This window comes from Danio rerio, chromosome 14, assembly GCF_049306965.1.
Source record: "Danio rerio strain Tuebingen ecotype United States chromosome 14, GRCz12tu, whole genome shotgun sequence".
Taxonomy (NCBI): domain Eukaryota; kingdom Metazoa; phylum Chordata; class Actinopteri; order Cypriniformes; family Danionidae; genus Danio; species Danio rerio.
In genome coordinates this window covers 4,304,119-4,329,529 of record NC_133189.1, presented here as the reverse complement: position 1 = coordinate 4,329,529, position 25,411 = coordinate 4,304,119, and the positions used below count along the sequence as shown (strand labels likewise).

The 25,411-nt window shown below is 37.7% G+C and overlaps 1 protein-coding gene across 4 annotated transcripts in view; it reads left to right on the top strand.

Moving 5' to 3' along the window:
• The window catches only part of pigg (phosphatidylinositol glycan anchor biosynthesis class G (EMM blood group)), a 218,338-nt gene that overhangs the window by 108,719 nt on the left and 84,208 nt on the right, over positions 1-25,411 (top strand). For all 4 annotated transcript variants that reach the window (XM_073922448.1, XM_005173072.6, XM_068213288.2 and 1 more), the window contains exon 9: positions 14,979-15,385. In XM_073922448.1, coding sequence (XP_073778549.1) covers positions 14,979-15,385 — 407 coding nt within the window. The remainder of the gene's footprint in view (positions 1-14,978; positions 15,386-25,411) is intronic.

The following is a 25,411-nucleotide window of genomic DNA, read 5'->3' as shown; positions in this document are numbered from 1 at the left end:
CTTTCACACAGCTCTCAGATCTGCTGTAAATGTTGCTCTCTGAATCACTGTCTATAGCCCCTGCATCTGTGTCGGATGTAATGCACGAACTGAAACTCCCCTTTTCATGCAAACCCTTTCCTCCTTCGCTGTTAGACACTCCCACCTAAACAGAGCTGGACTCACCCACTCTCCTGACCTTTTTCAAAGTAGAGGTGTGAAAACACCCTGCTGAGACAGGGGGGGGGGGGGGGGGGTATGGCCCTTTAAACATCATATTGTTTAGTACAAGTAAAATTTCACAAAAGTTGCTGTGGCCTCACAGAGATTTCTCTCTTAATAATAACTCCTCATTATAATGCATATCTGATTTTGTCCTCTTCAAACAGCGATACACAGGAAAAATTTTCTGAGAGATTAAAAAAAGAATTTGCACCCAGAGTTAATGAGATAAGAAGAGGACACCTCTTTTAATTACTTTTTTTCAGGAGAGAAAATCTCTCTCTCTCTCTCTCTCTCTCTCTCTCTGCGGCACACGGGAGAAAATTGCTGACAGTCAGAGGTGAGAACAAACAGAATGATCATTAGAGAGAGAGCAGTGCGGCAGGAAGTGACTGTACGAGTTTTGCAGCATCACTCCTCCATTCCCAGTCGAGTTCCTGTCACCTTCCAGACGGCTGTCTGTCATTTGAAGCATCACTCGTGTTCAATATTTAATGAGAGTTTTTCTTTCCCTCCAGCTTCTGTCTCTGGTGGCGAGAGCTCAGTTTCATGCACAGGGGATATGTTGAGCTGAAATTAAACGCTTCATGATTTTTTTTTTTTAGCTGCATTCAGATTGAATAAAGACAAATCATCCTAACCCATCGTGTGTCATGGAAAACAGGATTTTTCCAGCCGGTTTGATGTGCTGCGTGCGCACACTGGAGAAAGATCATTCATGAAAACACAGTGATGATTTATGTGATCGGTGACAATGGCATATTGGGGTTAGGACAGCGCTTTTATCGGTTCACGCATTCCCTGGAAATAAATCTAACACAGCTTTGCAGTGATGGCAGTTTTGTAGGCCTAGTCTTAAAAGTCTGTTTTTCTTAAAGACTGGTGATAACTGTTTTTAAGCGTTGCATTTGCTCTTTTAAAGCAGTCCATTAAAAAAAAAAAAAAACATTCATTTTAATTCTTCTAGACCAGGGGTGTTCAAACTATGGCCCACGGGCCATCTGCGGCCCGCAATCAGTTTTGTGGCGGCCCGCAAGGCTTTTTATAAATATTAACAGAATCTGGCCTGCTATACAAAAATGAACGTAATTCAATAAATAACCACCGGGTGTCGCTATGACATTCCTTCATATAGGCAGCAGTTCCTGTTATGAAGTAAAACGAACCGAACAAACCAAGTGTGCCGCAAGCCTGCGTTTGAGTGAAGGTCTCGGCCGTTAGATCGCCCCCTGGGGGCTGGCTGCAGTACAAGTCATAAAGCCCGCCTCCTCCGTGTTAATGAAGGAGACTTGAGCCCAAATAAAAAAACTAATTACACTTGCAATAAAATGTCCCGAAAGATGGTTCTGGTCGATTAAGGCACTGGTTATTGTGCTGCAATAGGTGCAGATCTTCATTTTTGTAAACAGTTTGTTTTTAGCAGTAGTTTAATGCTGGGCGTGTCATCGTGATTGACAGCTGTGATTGACAGTTTCTCAAAGCAGCGCGTCTGAGCTTCGGCAGGAGACTGAAGTGTTATTATTCGATTTCTGCGTTATTTTACCATGACTAAATGAGTTCAGCAGTAAACTATAGTTTCTGACATACATGATCTGGTGGAACACTGTTTATTCGCTAAGTTCAGGGCTTTTTTCGGGCTTTATTAGTTTGCTGATACACGCCTAACCACCCAGATAGCAAAATACACTCGGGCTAGTTCCGGCTAAATTCTCGCCTGCCGGAGACTCACTACCTCTGCTGGACCTACTCCGGATGCCTGGACTCACTGCCCGATTCCAACCCGAGTCAATCGAGCCAGATGCGGCGGCCGAGCGAGCCGGCGCTGCTGCATGCGAGCCGGAATCAGCCTGCGACGCCGCGAGTATGTTAGGCGCTGCGGCCCGGAGCTGGCGCGATTGAATATATAAAAAACCCTCATATTTGTTAACGTTATTACATCCATTTGTGTTAATAAGCCAGCAAACGCATGCTGAAAAGTTCGGGAGGCGTGGTTTATTTTACATAAAGCGTTTGGTTGGAAGCTCGACTCGAGCTCATTTTCGCGGCTCCTCCTCTCCATCAGACAGTCCTCTGCGCATGTCAAGGCTCCAATTTCAGCAGTCTTTTGCGACAGTTTGTGCCCGTCAAGCAGGCGTTTTTCCCTTAAGGCGTTCAATGGGAAAAGGGGCTGTCGCGTCGTCCATATTTTTTACAGTCATTGGAACAAACTGAAGGAAACAATTGATAATCACATTTTGCGAGCCATGGCACAACCAAGAAAAAGGAAAATCAACAGTGAGAGCAGGAAATTTCAGTCACGTTGGGGCAAAGAATATTTCTTCACAGAGGTCAGCGGAATATGTGTCTGTTTAATTTGCCAGGAATCAGTTGCAGTAATGAAGGAATATAATATTAAAAGACATTATGAAACAAAACATCAGGCCTTCAGCTTTTACACTGGTGCCGAACGAGATCAAAAAGTTAAACAATTAGCAGCTGCTCTATCAGCTCAACAACAGCAGTTCTTTCATGCTTATAAAGTGCAAGAAAATTCTCTGCTGGCTAGTTATGCAGAGAAAACCCTTCACTGAAGAAGAATTTATATAGGAGTGTCTGATCATGAGTGTTGCAACTGTAATATGCCCAGAGAAGATTCAAGATTTTAAAAACGTAAGTCTTTCTAGAAACACAGTTGAAATAATTAAAATAATTCCATAATACACACACACACACACACACATATATATATGCGTGTCTGTGTGATGTATGTAAAATCTGGCCCGGGACAACGTTTATTTTTTTTGCAACTAGCCCTCGACCCAAAAAGTTTGGACACCCCTCCACACAGAAACGTCATCTGATCCGAGGATCGAACCAGCAACCTTCTTGCTGTGAGGCGACAGCACTACCTACTGCGCCACTGCTTCGCTCGTCTATATAATCATTATTATAAATATCTTTGAAAAGTACGCTTAAAACCAAACAGAGTTTACACACAGTGTTGCCTGCATGAAACATTACTTTTGCCTCAGGAAATCCATTAAATGTCCATTAACTGCTGAAGAGCATTTAGCTAAATATAAAAGTCATTTATTCATCTTCTTTTCAGCTTAGTCCCTTTGTTAATCTGGGGTTGCCACAGCGGAATGAACCGCCAACTTATCCAGAATTTGTTTTACGCAGCAAATGCCCTTCCAGCTGCAACCCATCACTGGGAAACACCCATACACTCTTGCATTCACATTTATATACTAAAGCCAATTCAGTTTATTCAGTTCCCCTATATGTGTAAGGGGACAACAGAGCACCCGGAGGAAACCCACGCCAACACAGGGAGAACATGCAAACTCCTCATAGAAATGCCAACTGATTCAGCCGAGACTCGAACCAGCGATAATAATTTCTGTATTTATTTGTTGAGTACTTTTATAATGGATTAACACATTTAGACTGTTTGATACATGCGGCTGTGAAAAATTAGCAAGATGTATGGGGTAAAAGCAGAATTCCTTGTTTATGCAGTAGGTAGTGCTGTCACCTAACAGCAAGAAGGTCGCTGGGCCGCTGGTTCGAACCTCAGCTCAGTTGGCATTTCTGTGAGGAGTTTGCATGTTCTCCCTGCGTTCGCTTGGGTGTGCTCTGGCTTAGGTTTCCCCCACAGTCCAAAGACAAGCTGCAGGTGAATTGGGTAGGCTAAATTTTCCGTATTGTATGAGTGTATGAGGGTGACAGGCCGGCCGGAAGGTGTAAAAAAAGTCGTTATCATATGGACAAGTTAGAGCTGCACAATTAATCGTTAAAAGATAGCGATCTCGATTCGACCCCCTAGACGATCTTAATCCAGCATTTCTATGATTCTGTCAATCATATTTTCAAGTTCAGGAGAGAAGAAAAGGCGGCTGCACGAGTCTTTTTATTGTTTCACACACGTTGCTCAGTGACAGTGACACCTCCAAATGATGTTGGATAATTCACATACTGTATTTATAAGGTATAATTCACCAAAAAATGTCATTTTTGTCTTCATAAAGTGATGTTTTTGCGGCCGGGAAAATCACACGTGACGTAAGCTGCTGACCGTGAGCTGTTATAGAGAGGGCGCGCTCTACTTAATGATAGACATGCGCGCGTCTACTTTACAGAACAGAACCTGCATATGTTGCGAGTAACAGGTAATACAGCTGTAAATAATATTCAGTTTGTGGCACAGACTGATTGTTTGGGAGCCGCGCGCGAAGTATGAACAAGCACTCAGCAGTCAAAATGAAACCAAAAGCGTGCACTTCATTTAAATGATCATATCGCATTATGATTACGGCAAGCATTTGAAATGTTTTTTCTTTCATAGTCAACCCACAGTTGTGCATGAAAATAAATGTTTACAATGTCAGTATAACTACTCTAGCCTATATATTGTTGAATATAATCTGATAATGGCAAATGTCTGATTTTACCAGTGAATAAAATTGTCTAATATGACAGATTGCAAGCATATATCTCAAACATAATAATTCAACACCAGAATTATAAGTAGAATAGAATTATTTATAGAAACCAATAATATTATTATCGATGTTTTGCCATATGTTTGTTTTTACCATACCTTTATTTTACATACAGAATCGTGAGAAAATCGTGATCTTTATTTTAAGCAAAAAAAAAATCACGATTCTCATTTTAGCCAGAATCGTGCAGCTCTAGGACAAGTCTAAATGGAGGACTTGTTCCACAGAGCCGACCACGCAACTATACAGGACTAAGGCCAAAGAAGAAGAAGACTTTAGATTATGATTGACAGCTTTATTTATTACTGATCTTGCGAACACACTGTAAAAAATGCAGGGTTCCACAATATTCATTCATGTTGTCCCAACTCAAATCGATTAAGTTAACTTGGCACAATTAAATAGATTGAACATAAATCAATTAAGTTGTCTCCAAAAAAAAAATCTCAAGAATTGTGTTTCAACTCATTTTGAAATATGTCGTTTGAACTAGCAGCAATGAATATATTTTAGAGTGCATTATAGAATAAATCATGACAATATATTGAACTTGTGTTAACTACACTGTAAAAATGGCCGTGATTTCACCGGTTAAAAACTGTACAAATGCTACAGTACAAATCTGTAACCTGGTTAACGATATGTTTCCTTAATATATACGGCGAATAACCGTAAATTGACTTTCCCAGAATTCCCTGCATGGCACATCACTTTTGATGCATTTGGTTGACATTGATACGGATCTTTGTAGTTGTTTCCCCATCAGTTATGTATATTAGAGATTTATGTTACATCTAATGTTGATAAACAATGTTTATTTCATGACTTTAATTTTATGCGTGTTACCATACTGGTGCTTAGTAGCTGTGAATGACACTGAGCACTTTCTATATGCTGATACTCTTTTCTGCTTGTGGGAAATGTTGATTGTGATGAGCATTGGCTCATCTTGTAACTTCATCACCACCTTCTTCATGTGGGTGTGCTAACGTTACTAACTGTGAAACAAAACATGTGTAGATGTTGATCATTCAAAATACAGACATATTACCTCTATAAATTAATAAAATACGGTAATTTACCGTAAAAATGAAAAATACTTTTACGGTTTGTACCATGTTTTTAACGGTAAAGTACTGGCAACCACAGCTGCCGTTTTTTTACCGTAAATTTTACGGATTTATTTTTTACAGTGTAGGTTTCAAGAAAGAATTAAAAAAAAGTATGGCTTAGGAACGATGGAAACGCAAGCATTAAAATGCAGCTTGCTTCTGTTTCAGAGCCGTAGGAATTTCAAGCGTAAAAACAGGTCGTTCAGAAGCTTTTGTGTCCGTGACCTGTAAACTTGCTCATTTCGAAACTCATTTAGTCGCTCAATTAGAGAATCTTGATACTGTTTTTAGCACAAGGGCTCTTGACTACCTCGATGAGCTGTGGAAAATAAATAAAATAGACTATTGGCCCTTGAAATTCACCACCACCTCAGACGCTTCAATAACAGATTCAGATCCAGGAGACAATTGGCTCCAATTTATTCTCAAGGTAATAGGCTCCCCGAGGATCCTGGCCAATGTGACAGAAACGCGTGTTACTGAAAGTGACCCCTCAGCGATATTTGTGATTCAGAGGTGAAGGGAATCGTGGGATTGACGTCACTCATCTGCAAAGTTGCTCATGATTGACATTAACCTCGCTCACTGACGGCTTGATGGACCTGCTGTGCTCAGTAGTATTTAATAAAACCATTATAATTATAAAAGCATCCATGATTAATACTTAAGCTCGTGTCGGAGGAGGCACATTTCTATTATGGGATTTTATTTCTGCAATTTTCTTGTCTCCATTGGCAGGACAATTTAATTTTTGGAGTCTCGTGTTTTATAATAAGAACAACAGCAACAACTAAAGGATATTTTACTTGCAAATGTCACATCCGTAACACTGGAACTGCTCAAACGCAAAAGGGAATGTGATTGAAATGTGTTGTGTCCGTGTTTCATTTTCTGTCCCTTGCTGTTGTGCTTTCCGACACGGCGTTTAATAACTCCGCATTAATTGCCTCCTGATCAATTAGTGCTGCTGTCATGCTTGTTAATAGAGCTGTTTACTCAAGACTTCATAGGATGTTTTGATTCTTATTATAATCTAAACCTCCTCCGTGACATCAAAAGTCACTCTCTCTCTGATAAGCCTGCTTCCCTTTTTCATAATTAGAAGATCATTTGGAGATCAAAACCCATCCCGAAATCTGAATTCTGTCATTATTTATTCACCCTCGTGTCACTGGAATCCCACTGTTGATCTTTGAAACAGAAGATATTTTGGGAACACTTTAGATAAGGGAACGCACATATTTCCTGTTTGTTATTACTTCTCTAGCACATATTAGTGGCTTATTTTGCTTGAATATATTATCATTGATCACTAATATTTGTCTATTTATTTAAATAAGCCACGAATCAATTGTTTTAGAATACTTTTTGGTTCAAATTTTGACTAATTACCTTCTTTCATCTGAGAAATTTTGCTAAGTTACGAAGTATGCTATCCATCTCGGATGCAGAAAAGCTAGTCCATGCTTTTATGACTTCTAGGCTGGATTACTGCAATGCTCTGTTTGCTGGCTGCCCAGCATCCTCTATTAACAAACGTCAGTTAGTGCAAAATGCAGCTGCCAAAGTTCTTACCGCATCTAGAAAATATGATCATATCACTCCAATTTTATCCTCCTTACATTGGCTGCCTGTTAAGTTTCGTATTGATTTTAAAATATTGCTTCTTACATATAAGGCACAGGTGTCAAACTCAGTTCCAAAAGGGCCGCAGCTCTGTACAGTTTACTTCCAACCCTAATTAAACACACCTGATCAAACTAATTGAGTCCTTCAGGCTTGTTTGAAACCTACAGGTAAGTGTGTTGGAGCAGGGTTGGAACTAAACTGTGCAGGGCTTCGGCCCTCCAGGAATTGAGTTTGACACCCCTTCTATAAGGCTTTAAATAATCTGGCGCCTGTTTATCTAACCAACCTTCTGTCTCGCTACAATCCAACTCGCTCTTTAAGACCTCAAAACTCAGGGCTTTTGATAGTACCTAGAATAACAAAGTCGAGTAAAGGAGGTCGAGCCTTCTCATTTATGGCTCCCAAACTCTAGAATCCCCTTCCTGATAATGTCCGAGGCTCAGACACACTGCAATTCAAAACTAGATTAAAGACCTATCTTTGTATTTAAAGCATACACTGAGTGCATCTCTTAGCGATATGATACATGAATGTGCTCCACGCAGGTTTCTGAATCTCGTTTATATAAACTATGAACAGCAGCTATGCTAATTATTCTCTTTAATCTCTATTTACACCTGGTAATGCTCATCCTGGGGCCCTCAGACTATGCAGCGCCACTGATTCGATTCAAGACCAGCGACGAGATGATCCCAAGGTTTCCACAATCCTGGACCAGGCCGTATCCTGAGCAGCCGCTGTGGTGGTCATGGAGGAGTGGAGAGAATGAGACTGATTCCTGTGACGCTCCAGGGACAGACCAGTCTTCGCTGAGGTCCAGCATTCTCCAGCCTCCAGCGCCTAGACTGCAGGTCTGCACAAGACGTTTGGCTATAGGAGAAATGGTCGTGCCCAACTGAGCCTGGTTTCTCTCAAGGTTTTTTTTAATTCTTTGCTTTCGCCAATCGATGAAGTTTTTTCCTCGCCGCTGTCGCCACTGGCTTGCATGGTTCAGGATCTGTAGTGCTGCGCATCGATGGATTTGCTCTCCAGTGTTTGGACTTTCAGTAGTGACTATTAACGACACTGAACTAAGCTAAACTGAACTGAAATGAATCTCTGAAAACTGAAATGACACTGTTTCAATTTACTATGATGTTCTACGTGAAACTGCTTTGACACAATTTACATTGTAAAAGCGCTATACAAATAAAGGTGAATTGAATTGAATTTTGGTGCACACTCGAGTGCGATTGCCACATTCACACCTGCCCAAACGAACCGCACCAAGAGGGTAAACGAACTCTAGTGCAATTCAACCAAACTAAATAAAGCAGGTGTAAAAGCACCCTAAGAGTTCCTTAGTATTAGTGATGGGAAGTTCGGATCATTTTACTGACTCGGATCTTTGAGTCTCGTTCATCAAGATGAACGAATCTTTTTTCGAGTCATTTCGTTCATTTGGTTCAATTTGCCAAAATATTATTAAAATGTTACGAATTGCTTCCAAACACATCTACAACTAGCCCAAAAGGTTAATTGCACGACAAACAAGTCATAAATAGAATATAAGAAGGGGAAAATAATAATTCAATGTTGACCTGCTCTTTTGTCTATGAAGGCATTGTTGTCTCTTTGCTCAGCTCACCTCTTCATGTCTTCAAATGTCAGTGGTTCGTTCACGTTACTCTGACAGTCACATATAATCTTAATCAATGCACAGTCTAAGCCGATAGGAGCCATGATCGTTCATTCATCACGTGACAGAATGACTCAAACCCGAGGACTCGAGAGATGAACGGTTCAATTCTTTTTCTGGCTCTAAACGCGTATGATTGGCTCTTGATGAACGAGTGACTCAGACCCGATAGAGGACTCGAGAGATGAACGGATCAAAACTTTTTCCGGCTCTAAACGCATATGATTGGCTTCTGCCAATGTGATGAAGACTTGAAATTAACGATACCTGCACAAATGTGCGCACGCGCGGATGAACGAATCACTCCCTGAGAGGACTCAAAGTTCCAGAGTCATATTGAAGATTCGTTCAAAATGAACGAATCGTTCATGAACGACCCATCACTACTTTGTATACTTAGCATGTCTTGTGTGTATTGCCTCTTCTTGTTGAATCGCTGAATGCCTCCTCAACTGTGAGTCACTTTGGATAAAAAAGTGCCCACTAAATGTAAAAGTAACAGCAATTTTCCATTTCTGGGTGAACGATAATGGCCGTTTTAGGAAAGTGCCACAAAAACACAGAGAGGGGGAATTTATATTCAGCTCTGATTCCTGATCTGAAACACACTGTACCCATTCACATCAGTTCCAGATGGATGAAAGCACTATTTCCTTAATTGAATATGCTGTTCTGCTCGCTTTACAGAAGTGAAAATGGACTATGAATGCTGATTTCATATTTATATTATAGATATAACAAAAAGTACAACCGGTTTAGTTGTAAGGGTCAGAGAAAGGATGGAAGAAACTCATTTACAGTGCAGAAACCCTTAGTGGACTTCAGGGAAAACATGAAATTCTGTACAACATGTCCACTTTTAAAAGACAAACAGGCTGTTTAGTTACACGTGAGATTACAGACACACACCGGCTGCTGTCAGACACTGTTTTGGCATTAGCATATAGATTAGCGTGCATGGCCTGGCGTTAGCTTGACGCTCACTCCTGTAATGATGAAACCATAAGAGACACAAGCTGTGAGGAAACAAACCTGCGCTTTTTTTTCTTTTTCATCCAGACACTCATGGATCCAAATATTCCCTTCGATGGGAGCAGAGAAACGTAAAGAGAGAAACGGTTTGCAAAGAAATGAAAAGGCGAGCGCAGGTTCGACCCAGACGGTGTTTACACAAACAGAAGTTGCTCGCACAATGCATCGACGTTCGCCCAGGTGCTGTCTGGATGAAGGATGGAAAGACGTTAAAGGGATGGTTCACCCAAAAATAGAAAATTCTGTCATTATTTACTCGCTCTTTAGTTGTTTCAAAAGAAGATGTTTTTAAGAATGTTGTAAAAGCAACACATTTTCTAGTTGATTATTTGGAAAAGTGTCAGAAGGTCGATTTTTCCTATGAATCGTCTGTTGAACTGCATCCCAATCATCACAAATACTGCTGAAGACCTACTGGAACCAGGATGGACTCAAGATTCTCATAGAAACCTGTCAAGTTTGGTGAAGGAAAAATCAGGGTTTGGGGTTATATTCAGTATGGGGGCGTGCGAAAGATCTGCAGAGTGGATGACGGTATCAAGACATTTGTGCTGCCCATTACATTACAAACCACAGGAGAGGGCAAATTCTTCAGCAGGATAGCGCTCCTTCTCATACTTCAGTCTCCACATCAAAGTTCCTGAAAGCAAAGAAGGTCAAGGTGCTCCAGGATTGGCCAGCCCAATCACCAGACATGAACATTATTGAGCATGTCTGGGGTAAGATGGAGAAGGCGTTGAAGATGATTCCAACGAATCTTGATGAAATCTACAAGGCTTTGCCTTTCATAAAAACCACTTCTGACACCAAATGATCAACCAGAGGTCAGGTAATTATTTGTTGTTCCTAAAACTTGGATAGGCGACAAGACTTTTGTCAGGTGGTAGGAATAGTATAACAGAAAATGTTAGCTGTTTTAAAACCTTGATTTTTACAAACTACTGTAAACCTTGAAACTGGTTATTGTCCCATATTGTGTGTGTGTGTGTGTGTGTGTGTGTGTGTGTGTGTGTGTGTGTGTATGAGAGAGAGAGAGAGAGAGAGAGAGATAGTGTTAGCTCAGGGCTCAGCACATCAAAGTGGTGTGTGTAGAGTTGTTTTACAGTGCTGGACACTGGCGACTTTGGTGTCAGGAGCGTTTTACTGTCACACACTGTAATATGTTTCGCTTATTTGTGCTTTTTTTGCTCTTTTCAGCTCTTCCCACTTCACCTTTTCCACTCCATTTCTCTCTCCATGTCACATCTGACTGCTCATATTGATTTTTTATTTTTGTTTCTGCAAACTACTTTCTATATGAAAATCCCATATGTGAAGGGAGTGCTGTGTTTACTTATGATGGATGTAAAAGGGCTGTTAAAACTGATGTGCTGAATTAAGTAAAAGTAAGCAGGTGCACGATCATTGGTCTTATTGTATGATGTACATCTCTCATAAATTGTGCTGTTTTTACACAACATTCGGTTTTTATTGACACAGGAGTAATTATTATCCTATTGCCTGCTTATTATTAAGATATGAGTTGTTTATCTGTACTTATAAAACATATTCTGGATGATCATTTTCTACATTTACAATCCTACCTAATACCTAAACCCAAATACTAAATTAATTACTATTAATAAGCAGCAGCAAATTAAACTTCTATACAGTGTAGATTAAAATTCGAGAACAACCTACAAATTCAACCCAGGCTCATTATTGATATGTACCCCTATATACATTTCAGGAGATAGCAAAATACATCCCAGGAGCTACGATTTTTGCAGTTTTTGTTTTCATGAATCTACCAGAGGGCGCTATGTACACTGTTTCAGATCTCAATCTTCTTTTGCAAGTGCCATTTGTGCCTGCTGTTCTCACGTAAATTCACTAGAGGCCGCTGTCGACTGACTGACTGACTGACCGAACAACTGACCGATTCCCTCCACCCACTCCCTTTCCTACACCCAACTGATAGTGTTTTCAAAGGCACTGATTAACCCACCCACCACCTTCTCTATTCCCAACCAATAGTGTTTTCAAAAGCAATCCAGAAAAAGATTTTTACCACATTTTCAGATCTTACCACATTCTCACCCTGTTATTTACATGTTTATTTTATTTTTTGCCTTTTGTTTTACCTGCTTTCTGAAACCGTTCTCCACCAGAGTCGAATGCTGATGTTGTGTTCAACTCCTCTCTGCTTCTAAAGTCCGCTGATGTACTCGGCGAGCACATGTTTTTACAATGAACCTGTGTTGTACAATTTCCTACATTTCAAGATCACTGCTTATTCCTTTTTAACCCTGTCTGCCCCACTTTTTGAACATAGATGTAAAAATGACACGTTCAACTTAAATGAATCTTTTGATGCAGATATTTAAGCTTGGTCTCAACTTTAAAGAAGACACTTGTCAGATTGTAGCTGAAGTGAAAAGTTTTGCCTTTGCTTTCCTTTAAAAATAAACTTATTTTTTTTATATTACATAAAATAAGCATGTTACAAAACATTTTATTGCCTAAAATAGACAGAAGTGAAATACCTGAACAAATGATATTGCTATTTTGAAGCTGATCTCTTAAAAATGAACTTTCAGTAAGATTCTGTTTGGCCACAGTACCAAACATGACCACCAGTTGACATTCAGTTTGCATAGTTTCCATGTAGTAGACATTTTGGTGGTATTTGATTTGCTTTTAGCCTCCAAAACATTTTTGACATGTGAATTACAGTAGTAAAGTGCATGAAAACGAGTTTTCCATGAGATTTTGTTTGGCCGCAGTACCAAACATGACCACCAGTTTATATTCAGTTTCCATAGATGACCACACCAGTGCGCCCCCCTGTTGTTGTGTATGTTTTGAGGGATATTAACATATTTCGTTATCATACTTTAGACAATATTTGTAAAGTCGACCCTTAAATTCTAAAGTAGTGGACATTTTGGTGGTATTTGGTTTGGTTTTTGCCCCAAAAACGCGTTTTACATGTGGAGATTGATTGAGGCGGTGGTTCGTAGGTTGCTCGGTGACCATCAGTTGTTTTCTCTGAGGAACAAACTGATGAAACATTGCTATCTCTCTTATACAAGTTTTATTTATGGAGAAAAGTTCTAAAGCACTGCGGTGTTTAGGTGTTCTGTCTGAGATAATTAGTCTACCGAAATGTGCATATTCCATAAGTATGAAGCTGATTGGTCCGTTCTTGTCATTCGACAAGCAATGCGCTCACGGGATTCATTCAACTGGGTGCGTCTGGATGGTGCGAGTGCATCACGCTGTGTACCTCCATTGTACATTATGAGCTTTCATGAACTCTAAAGATGTGTTATATGCAAAATAAAAGTCCCCCAACATTTGTGATATCCAGCAGTTGATCTTCTTGCGCAGACATGCTGGATTCATCTGATTTGTTAACAAATGAATTGCGGATTCATCCTTAGGCAGTTCGTTGCTCCTTCATTCTACCCTTAGAAAAGAAACTTTCCAAAGACGTCTGTTTCTTACTTATTTTGCTGCTTGTGCGTTAAATTTGGCCGCTCAGCTGACTGAGATGTAAGCGAAAGAATTCTGTCTTTTTTATTGTAATATAGGATTGTTCAGACTCAGATAATAAATAAAACAGAAATAATGAATGATTTCTTGTGCGACCAAGTACCAACTGATCCACAGACCGGTACCAGTGTGCAGCCCAGTGGTTGAGGACCATAGGGTTACGGTGTTAAAATATCTTTACAGTAGTCCCTGCTGAAAAATCCAGCTTAAACCAGCCTATGCTGGTTGGCTGGTTTTAGCTGGTCGAACAGGCTGGTTTTAGAGGGGTTTTGGCCATTTCCAGGCTGGTTTCCATCCATTCCCAGCCTGGTCTTAGCTGGTCAGGCTGGAAAATGACCAGCTAAATCCAGCTAAAACCAGCTTGTCCAGCCTGGTTTAAGCTAGACATAGCTGGTTTTGGCTGGGCTTTCAGCCTGGCTAGGCTGGTCAAGCTGGTTTTAGCTGGTCATCTCCCAGCCTGACCAGCTAAGACTAGGCTGGAAATGGCTGGAAACCAGCCAGGAAATGGCCAAAATCCCTCTAAAACCAGCCTGGTCGACCAGCTAAATCCAGCCAACCAGCCTAGGCTGGTTTAAGCTGGATTTTTCAGTAGGGGTAAAAGAGCAGTTTAGTGGGTTTTTAAAGATATTTCATCAGTATATGTAGGAAATTTCTTGACTGTCAGTTTTTTATGGGCTTTTTTTTCTTCAAAAAAAATTTCATTGCATCATTGGTAGTGTGTTCGGGATCCCAGTCCTGTCAATTCTGACAATATTGTCAACAGCACTGGCAGATTTGCAGCTCAAACAGCCTCCAGCATGTTTCACTGAAGGCCAAAAGCTCTCATTCTTCCATCTCTGTCCAAGTTTCACGTCTGAAACACTCGCTCATGTTCCATCAGCTTAGTCCCTGATTTATCAGGGGTCGCCACAGTGGAATGAACCACCAGTTACTCTGGCATATGTTTTATGCAGCAGATGCCCTTTCAACTGCATCCTAGAACTGAGAGTACATTGACCCGTGAATCCAAAGTGCTGGGAAGCACCCATGATAATATCTCATTCACATACACACTCATTCACTATGGCCTGTTTTGTTATTGAATTCCTCTATAGCGTATGTGTTTGGACTGTAGGGGAAACTGGAGCACCTGGAGGAAACCCACACCAACATGGGGAGAACATTCAAACTCCTGGACTCAAACTAGTGACTTTCTTGGTGTAAAGCTAACCCCTGAGCCACCATGTCGAAAAAATATGTCCGGTAAACATCACTTAAGAGATATTATGAAAATAACTCTTCATCTCCTTCTTGTTGTTCTTCTAGAGCTCAGGCTGGGCTCTGTCGGAGCTGGACGCTCTGCTGCTTACCGGGACAGTGTTTCACACCCTCAGTTTGGGTTCCAGCAGCTTCATCGAGGAGGAACACCAAACCTGGTACTTCCTGCTCAACACGCTGTGTCTGGCCGTGTTCCAGGACGTCTGCCGGCGGTACTTCAGGGAGCAGAGACAGCGGGGCGAGGAGGAGGATGAGGGGCCGCTGCTGCCTTCCGCTTCTGACGCAGGACTGTCTTTCTCCCCGGCGATGGAGCTGGGCGTGAGCGCAGGCTCAGAGAAGTGGCTGGCACTTGGGACTCCGCTGCTCACACTGACCTGCTGTCGCCTGCTGAGGGCACTTAACCAGACTGGGGTGCAGTGGGCGCACTTGCCCGACTTTGGACACTGGCTTAACAGGTGAGAACATAAACTAAAGTATCAAAACCACACAACAGTAAAACATTGCAACAGAGTGCAATTTATTGATGTTTATATCAGGTTTATATCTTCTAAACGCAAATGTTGTCACTCTTTTAGAGCACACCAGCTCATAGATATCCTTACGACTAATACTAACATCTAAAACGTTTTACTTTAATTTCACAGGACATTTAAAACATGCTCATAACTTGCTAGCATGTTAGCAGCATTTTAAACTGTGTCGAAAAAAAATCTCTTCGTTAAACAGCATTGAACTGAGTATTATATTTTAAATGCAGCATTTTGATGCACATGAGTTGCCAGATTGATAAAACCAACAGCTAAACTGCTTGACAAACATATGAACTTAGCATGTTTTCTAAACCTCCATTAACATCTGAAGCTAACGTTCTGCTTTAGTGGAGTCAAAAAGACTTTAATTCAGCAACTTTAACTAAAACGATGACATGACTGCAGTCTGACGGAGGAAGTTACCGTTCACAACCTCCGAATCTGGCTCTGACTCTTTCAATCTCTTTGGTTTTTATATCTGAGAAGGACTCTGGACTCTCCTGGGCTCATATTCACACCGCCTGCAGACTTTTTGGCTAATGAAAAGATTGTTTTATGAAAAGAGGACTAATTGCTACGCAGCAAAGGAGTTTTAATGTATTCCGCTCTTTTATTAAGAATTGTAATTAGTTGGCATTTTAATAATTGTTCGGGCTCTTTTCAAAATTCCTTTGTCACTGCAGGACCATTTAACCCTCATAATACATTCAGTTTCATTTGACCCTGAAGGGACACATACAGATTTCTTTTAAAAAAAATCCAATGAAGCTTAGTCTCTTGTAAGGGGAAGAAACTCGGCAGTGATTAAAGACCCTCAAAATACAATGTTACACGTTTTGTGTTGGTATGGAAAATTATTTACTGTAAAAATATCTATGAAGTTATATCAGTGTGTTTTTCTTCTGATATACAGTCAGTGTTGGGGAGTAACTAGTTACATGTAACGGCGTTACGTAATTTAATTACAAAATAAAAGTAACAGTAATTCGTTAAAGTTACTGAGAAAAATGTGTAATTAAATTACAGTTACTTTTGAAAATGTTAAAGATTACAAATGGGGTTACGTCTAATATTTTTCTTTAAAACCCTGTGATATGTTGAATAATATTAATCTATTGCTTTGCCTGTTTTTGATTTGCACGATGCCTTTTGCTTAGGCCATTTATTCACTTTTAAGTTGCAGCGCAACCACAGACATAAATCCAAAATAAAGATTTATATTTGTATAAATGGTGTGTATATGTAAATAAAAATATATAAAATGCAAACAAAACAAGACCAAAATAATTACATTTACATTTATTATTATATATATTATATATAATTTGTATTAGCTACAAATATTTGATTTATAAATACTAATAAATATTTTCTCAAGGCGTGCGTTTTCTCGAGGCTGCAGGCCGAGTGCTTTAGTGTCCCTCCCGTGATGAGATAAAGCTGCATCGCACTGCTACGAGTGTGATATTGCATTTATACAACAGTTCGACAGCATAATCGTGTATATATATTAAGGAAATCAAACACGGATAGTCTTAAAAACCCTTTTGTACGCGGCACTACTTTCTTCTGCCGTTCATTCGCATCTGCAGCTGACGTCAAAACTGCAGAAACTGTTGCCAGTTTACAAACGTCACTTTAGAGCTAGTGTTTGAATGATTCTCTAGCGTAATGTTTAAAGTTATGATAAAACAGGTGATTTTGCTCACATTTTAAGATTATAAGGCTGAACAGCCTGAAATGCCATCAGTCTACAGAGATTTCCCAGTATTTCGCTGTTGCAAACGGGAGACCACAATAATTAACCCTGAAAAAGCCAAAGCACAGCCAACACTACCAGTTCTGTGGTATAAAAACAGCACTACAATATATAAGAGAGAGATCGACTTAGAATGTCACTTACCTGATTTATAATGATTTGTTCAGCTGTAGTTTAAAAACTTACGTTGAGAAAACACTGAGCTTTTCTCTCTCAAAGGGCTGAATATGTAGTCTTTGTTGCCATCTTGTGGCAGAACGTCAACCATCACTTTTTTTTTTTGGTCTTTTGAATCTCAGAAGTTATAAATATAATCATATAAATATAAATATAGTTGTCAACCGTCTTTGCTCAGAGACAGGCTAATGGACGCCAAAGTGATGTCTCTCAAAAATTATAAATATTTAAAATATAATAATATTTTATTAATATATATATATATATATATATATATATATATATATATATATATATATATATATATATATATATATATATATATATATATATATACACAGTTGAAGTCAGAATTATTAGCCCCCTTTAGGGGGCTAAAGGGGGAATTATTAGCCCCCTTTTGATTTTTATTTTCTTTTTTAAATATTTCCCAAATGATTTTTAACAGAGCAATGAAATTTTCACAGTATGTCTGATAATATTTTATTCTTCTGGAGAAAGTCTTATTTGTTTTATTTCGGCTAGAATAAAAGCAGTTATTAATTTTTTAAAAAACATTTTTGGGACAAAATTATTAGGCCCTTTAAGCTAATTTTTTTTTTAGATAATCTACAGAACAAACCATTGTTACACAATAACTTGACTAATTACCCTAACCTGCCTAGTTCACCTTATTAACCTAGTTAAGCCTTTTAATGTCACTTTAAGCTGTATAGAAGTGTCTTGAAAAATATCTAGTCAAATATTATTTACTGTCATCATGGCAAAGATAAAATAAATCAGTTATATTATATATATGTGTGTGTGTATTTGTGTGTGCGTATATATATATATATATATATATATATATATATATATATATATATATATATATATATATATATATATATATATATATATATATATATATATATATATACGCACACACACACACAAAACTATGCACAACACACAAATACAGTACATTATATAAATACAAGCTCTTTGCTTTTTGAATGTGATTAATGGTGATTAATGTTTTGACTGCACTAATATACATTGTTTGTGTGTGTGTATTGACTTTAAGTCAACAGTGACAAAACTCTGCTTTCTCTTTCTTTTGTATAACCATTCTGCGTATGAGAGATTTATTCCTCAACTAACAAAATGCCTTCTTCCAATTTGTTTGATAAATATCCCCCAAACTTCCTTCATCTAAACACACTTCACCTCAGGCGATTAACTTCATTCTCTCCTGTGTGTTGTGATCTGTGAGTCTGGAACCGACACACACTCACACATTTACAGACAGATGGCAGCAGCGCTGGTCTGTGCCAGTGTTATTCTGCCCCATTAGCCAGTACCCGACTGGTCAGCCAATCAAAAACCAGCTTGCTCTCACACAAAAACTCTCACGAGTAAATAAACTGACCGGATTTGCCAGCAATACTGGCCAAGCTTACATGCCATTTTTTTACAATGTTTACAAACTTTATTCATGTGTAAATTTCTATATAAAGTGCTCAGCATAATTGAGTACACCCCCTTTTGAAAATGAATAGTTTTATCCATTTGTCATATTGAATTTTAGACAATCACATTGAATATAGACAATTTATTTATTGTGTATAACAAAACAGTTTTATTAATCAATACATTTTCAACGATAATTTGAAATGGATAAGACAATACATTGATTTTTGATTACCATAAACTGGCTAACATCATACTTGATGTACACAAATCAAATTAAGGAGTATCCACTAATAGGGTCCCTCCCTAATAATAATTATTTTGATGCTAGTTTACTAAATCTAATCCAAAAATATTTTAGTAATCAAATTCAGAATATATAGAAAGCGCCCTCTAGTGGATTTGTAATTTGTAACGTGCAGTAAAACACTTCTTGAGTGACTTTGTAATCTGAGTCAGAGTACAACGAAGTTGAGGGTCCAAATGCAGTTTATTAACTCAGAGTCATGCATTCATTGATTAAAACAGGAACAAATAGTATCATGATAATAATGCGTCATCTTGGTCACAGGAAAAGATGTCGATACACGTGGTTAAACAACATAAAGGAGAAACAAGGCAAGGGTCAGGAAACAAGGCAATGGAATGCTTTGTAATGCTACAGAATAGCAAGCCTCAGTAAAGTATATGTGTGTGTGTGTGCTGTTTTTATGGTCCATCTGATTAGTTCATCATGAACTTCCAGCTGTTTTCATATAATCAGGGGGAATCAGGAACTGGTGTGTCAGGTACTCGATGGGAGTTGTAGTTCATTAAATTGGCATATGTGTAGTTTTGCACATTCAAGATTGCTGGGGATCATGACAGATGTATTTCAGATTCTCAGTAATCTGACAGCACCCCCAAGAGTTCAAACTACAAAATGTCAAATAAATTAGATATTTTTTTATGTTTTTTATTATATTTAACCTGTTTATTAATAATCTTCCTCAACATATTAATTTGGGACTGTGATCTTATTTATTAGATTAGTTTTGCCTTAATGTATTTGCATACCAGTATTGGGTAAGTTTAAAACTTTAGTAGATTACAATTGACTGACTTCTAATGCAAAATTGTGACTTGATCTCATGACTAATTATGTCATGTAAAAAGTAATCTGATTACTAATTACTTTAGTTTGAAGTTACTTTAAAAATTGTAAATCCTATTTTAAAAATTGCAGCTCTTTCAGTAATTTGGGGTTGAGATGTCTGAATAACACTGCGATCGGATCCTATACCAAAGTTGACAACCCGGGGGTTTCACAAACTGTACCAAAATGCTGAGGACCGGGGGGTGGGGGTGGTTCGAGATTACGGGAGTTTTCCTGGAGAAATAACAAAACTGGAGGGTATCGAGAAATGGGTCTGAAATACGGGATACTCCCGGGAGTGTTTGCAGGTATGCTCACTCTGCACTCCTACTACTTCAAAATTGCTGATAAGCCGTGGTGGGCATTTTTTTCTGTGTTGCACTGAACGCAGTTGACCAATCACAACAGAGTGTGTCATCAGACCAATCAGCGCAGATTAGCATCGTGCTAAGGAAAGTTTTGGGAACAAATTAATCGCTGAACGAATCATATGGGAGTCATTGGGATAATTGTGTAAAAATAAAAACATTATAAGGCAATGAAAGGATTTTTTGACCTTGCATGCATATCAGCTTGTTATTGGAGACCCTCCAAACCAAAATATGACCTTTTATAATGCATAATAGGGGCTCTTTAAATCAAGTAAAAATGTGTTTTATTGTCAGAAAAAAATATGTCAAAAACAAGTGAGTTTTACCTTGAAGCAATCAAAATAATTTGCCAAGTGGGTTAGGAAAATATTTATGTTTTCACATTGAAGTTTCTTTTGCTCACACTATTACTTACTATGGGCTCTATTTTGATGGTCCATGCGCAGAGCGCAAAACGCAGGGCGCAAACGCTTTCAGGGCGTGTCAGGACACGTTTTTGCTAATTTAAGGAAGGGAAATCTGCCTTGCGCTTCGGCGCATGGTCTTAAAGGGTTGAGTTTATTTTCTTAATGAGTTATAGGTGTGTTTTGAGAATAAACCAATTAGAGTCTCATCTCCCATTCCCTTTAAGAGTCAGCTGCGTCGCGCCAAGAGCGCATTCGCTATTTACAGGACGCAAAGTAAGTCTAAGTGGAAAAAATGAGCATTTTACTAGCAAACAGTTAACAGTTAACAGTTTTTTAACAGAAAACTGTTAAACAGAGCATCTACTGCGTGAGAATGACAGATAATGGATCTTTCACTTTCGCTCTTGGATAGGGAAACCTTTATGCACAGACATCAATTAGCCTACAAATAAATACTTTTGTTTGTTAAGCGCAAATATTCGTTTCAAAACTATTTCTAAATTCAGTTCTAATTTCCAGCAAACGAGTAAATGAACAATAATAACAAAATGTGCTCAAAAACCTGAGTTATATCCTAAAACACATGCTGTGCCCCATATTTTACATTTACATTTAGTCATTTAGCAGACGCTTTTATCCAAAGCGACTTACAAATGAGGACAAGGAAGCAATTTACACAACTAAGAGCAACAATGAATAAGTACTAAATGATCCATATGATCCAATGTACCATATGATCTAACACCTGACAGGTGGACAAATCTAAGCTTGTTTTTAATAAAACAAATATAAATATGGATATAATAAATAATACTGCTAATAATAATAACATTATACAAAAGCAAATTGTTATGATTGAACTGAAGATGAAGACATGAAGAAGACATAAAAGCAGTGATTTTTTAATATTTATGCAGGCTAGAAAATAATATGTTTTGTAATATTTTAATCCTTTATATTTATATTCTATATCTATTTTTATTATATCCTATATATATCCTTAATAATTAAAATTTTTCATATGTAAAGATATTTGCCTATTGCTCTCTTGTGTGTATTAAGCAGAGTGTAAGCGAGACCGGGTTAGTTTTGGTCTAATGAAAAATCTATTGTAGATTCTCAAAATAGCAACGCGCTAACGGTCCGCCTCAGAACGCCTTCCTTTTTAGACCAGAACGCCTATGGGCGCACAAATGAGCGCTAATGCATTTAATATTTAAACAGCGTAGCACAACGCCTCAGAACGACTCTTGCACCAAGCTGAAACTACCAAAAGACTATTGCGCCGCGCCTTGCGCCACACTGTGCCGGGTGTATGATAGGGCCCAATGTTTGAGATGAAAACTCACTTAATTTAGATTATATTGTTTTTTTTTAACAATTTTTTTTTTTGCTTGTCAAGAAAATGCTTCTAGATTTAAGAACGTTTATACATTTGCACTAGAAACAAGACACAAAATTCATGTAAGAATGTCGTTTTTTTTACAGTGTAACATCAGTGACACCTTTAACATTCCATCGATGCTTTCATCAAACCTTTTATCCAGTTCACACTTCATTCAGTCTACACATTATATCATTTCCCGCTCGCCCTACGATTCGAACCCCTGACCTTACTGTCTGTACTATTACATTTTTAATAGCAGTTCAGAAATCAATATTGCTTTCATATATATTATGTCCTCACAGCCGGAGGAAAGTAATCTGTGCCCTTTCAGTCTGCATCTGGAGTGTTTATAGAAATGGGTCACAAAAAACTTTACATTTAATCTGCCCTCGCAGGGCTTTTTCCCTTTGTGTGTCTTCTCAGATGATGTTGCGGATCGATAGCTTGCATCTCTTAAATGCATCACCTGTCGTAAACGTCTAAAAAGCCTTCAGTTCCGCACATAAAGAGGTTTTCTCTCTTTATTTGTGCACTTTTTGATCTGTTAGAACAATGGGGCTTGAAATGAAGAGTGTTTTTCTTTTTTCTTTATTTATTCTTGGTCCAAAATACTCCAAAAAACAAAAACATGTCTTGTCGAATTTTGTTTTCAGCGTATAGGTAAACATTCCATATGGATTTCAAAGAGCTCCAATTTGACCCTATTTACAAGATCTAAGAGACGTCTTTGGTGTATCTGTTTCAGCTCAAAATACCCATCAGATTATTTATTAAATAAGCCCATTTTGAGTTCAGATTAAAGTGTAGCTGTTTTTGTAGCCTGTGTCTTTAAATGCAAATGAGCTGGTTTGTCCCGCCCATCATTCTTATGTGTTTGTCTTCTTTTACTGCATAATATTAGATAAACAGCAGTCAGTGACAGACACAAACACGGATGAAGCAGATACTGAGTTTATTAGTCAAATATACCAAGTAAGTTTATTTGATGTATTTGTGGTGGAGCTTATTCAAGCTTTTCTGCAATGATGAGTCACACATAAATGTTTGCAGTACACACACACACACACACACACACACACACACACACACACACACACACACACACACACACACACACACACACACACACACACACGTACAAAACATACAACAATGTTTTCTTCTCAATTTTCGGCTATTAGAACAATGGGTTTTGTTATGAGGACAATGTTTTTCTTTTTCTTTATTTTTGGACCAAAATACTCGTCACAAAATAAAACAAAAACACGTCATGCTGAATTTTGGTTTTGTAGTATAGGTATACATTCCATATGGATTTCAAAGAGGTCCTATTTTATCCTATTTACAAGATGTAAGAGAAGTCTTTGGTGTCTCCAGAATACGTTTTCTGTAAAGTTTCAGCTCAAAATACCTATCAGATAATTTACTATACAATTCAAAACATGCCCGTTTTGAGTTCAGAGTAAAGTGTAGCTGTTTTGGTAGCCTGTGTCTTTAAATGCAAATGAGCTGGTTCGCCCTGCCCATCATTCTAATGTGTGTGTCTGCTTTTACTGCGTAATATTAGATAAACAGCAGTCAGTGACATAGACAGACATGGATGAAGCAGTGACTGAGTTTATTAGTCAAATATACCAAGTAAGTTTATTTGATGTATTTGTGGTGGAGTTTATTCAAGCTTTTCTGCAATGATGAGTCACACTCTAATGTTTGCGGTACACACACACGCATACAAAACATACAATGTTTTCTCTCTCTCTTTTGTACTATTAGAACAATGGGTTTTGAAATCAGGAGAATGTTTTCCTTTTGCTTTATTCATTTTTGGACCAAAATACTCGTCACAAAATAAAACAAAAACACGTCATGCTGAATTTTAGTTTTGGAGCACCTACATAATTCTCAGGGAATTTAAGAAAATAAAACATTCAGAATAACAGATCAAAAGAGGTCTATGTATTATTTATTTAATTTTGTTTTTGTATTGTTAAAAGCTAGAATCAGAATTGAGTATTTCTATTATAAATTATCACACAGTTTACAGTCCTTTGTTGAAAAAGGATCTGATGAAAATGTTCACTTTAAGTGAGTTTTATCCCTTTAAATTGTAATGTTGATTTTTGAGAAAATATGTAATAATGGTGACGTTTTAAAAGTCTTAACCATGGAATAAATAATCTCTCTCTCTCTCTCTGTATATATATATATATATATATATATATATATATATATATATATATATATATATATATATATATATATATATATATATATATATATATAAATATATATATAAATCTTCTGAGATTTTCTTAGCCTCCTCTGTTTTTGTTGAGAACGTTTCACTTTAAAGACTAGAAAAAAGGACTTACTGTTTGCCATAAATGGGATATTACTGAACATACATACACACAGGAGCCTGATAAAAATGCTCATTGCTAAAATATAAGAAATTAAAAATACAATACACAACTGTACATTGGTTTGTAATAGTATTTCTCTCTCTCTTTCTCGGACTCTATTAAATATGTAATATATTAACATCATCAAATTAATATTATATACAGTAAATGAAAAATAAATGACAGAAAGAAAAATAATAATAATACATATAAAAGCAGATAATATCTGTAATAGTTTACTTATGCTTATTTATTATAAATTACTTATAATAATTACAAAAACATAAGTGTATTTTATTTAAATAAGGCAAATGATTGTAGTTGATTAACCATTTATTATGTTGCGGATTCTGTATACATATTTAAGCCCCCAGTTTACTTTTCTCATACTGTAAAAAATACTGGGCTCCAAACAATTAATTAGTGACAGGGACAACATGAAGGAATTAAGTTAACCTAATAGTTTTTACAACTGTAAGTGGATTGAGCATAAAATAGTTAAGTTGTCTCAGAAAAACTCAGGTATTGGGTTGTTTCAGTTCATTTTAAGTAAGAACTTTGAAAAAAAAAAATGTTTTTTTTTTTTTTGAGTGTATATAGTCAAGCTTTTAATAAAGTCGTTTAAATTAAAGTATTAGAGTCATTTAAATTAAAGAACAAATTATTTAACAATTCATATCAAGGGGAAAATGTTAAGGTGTTATATAATATATATAAAATATTGAAATATTTCTGTGGTTTATTTACGTTTTGTCAGTTTAGTGGCTAAATCGAACACTGAAAAAAATTATTCATTGCATTCACTTATTTATTTTATTTTTTTTAAGTATTGGCGCAGGTGACACAATGGGTAGTGCAGTC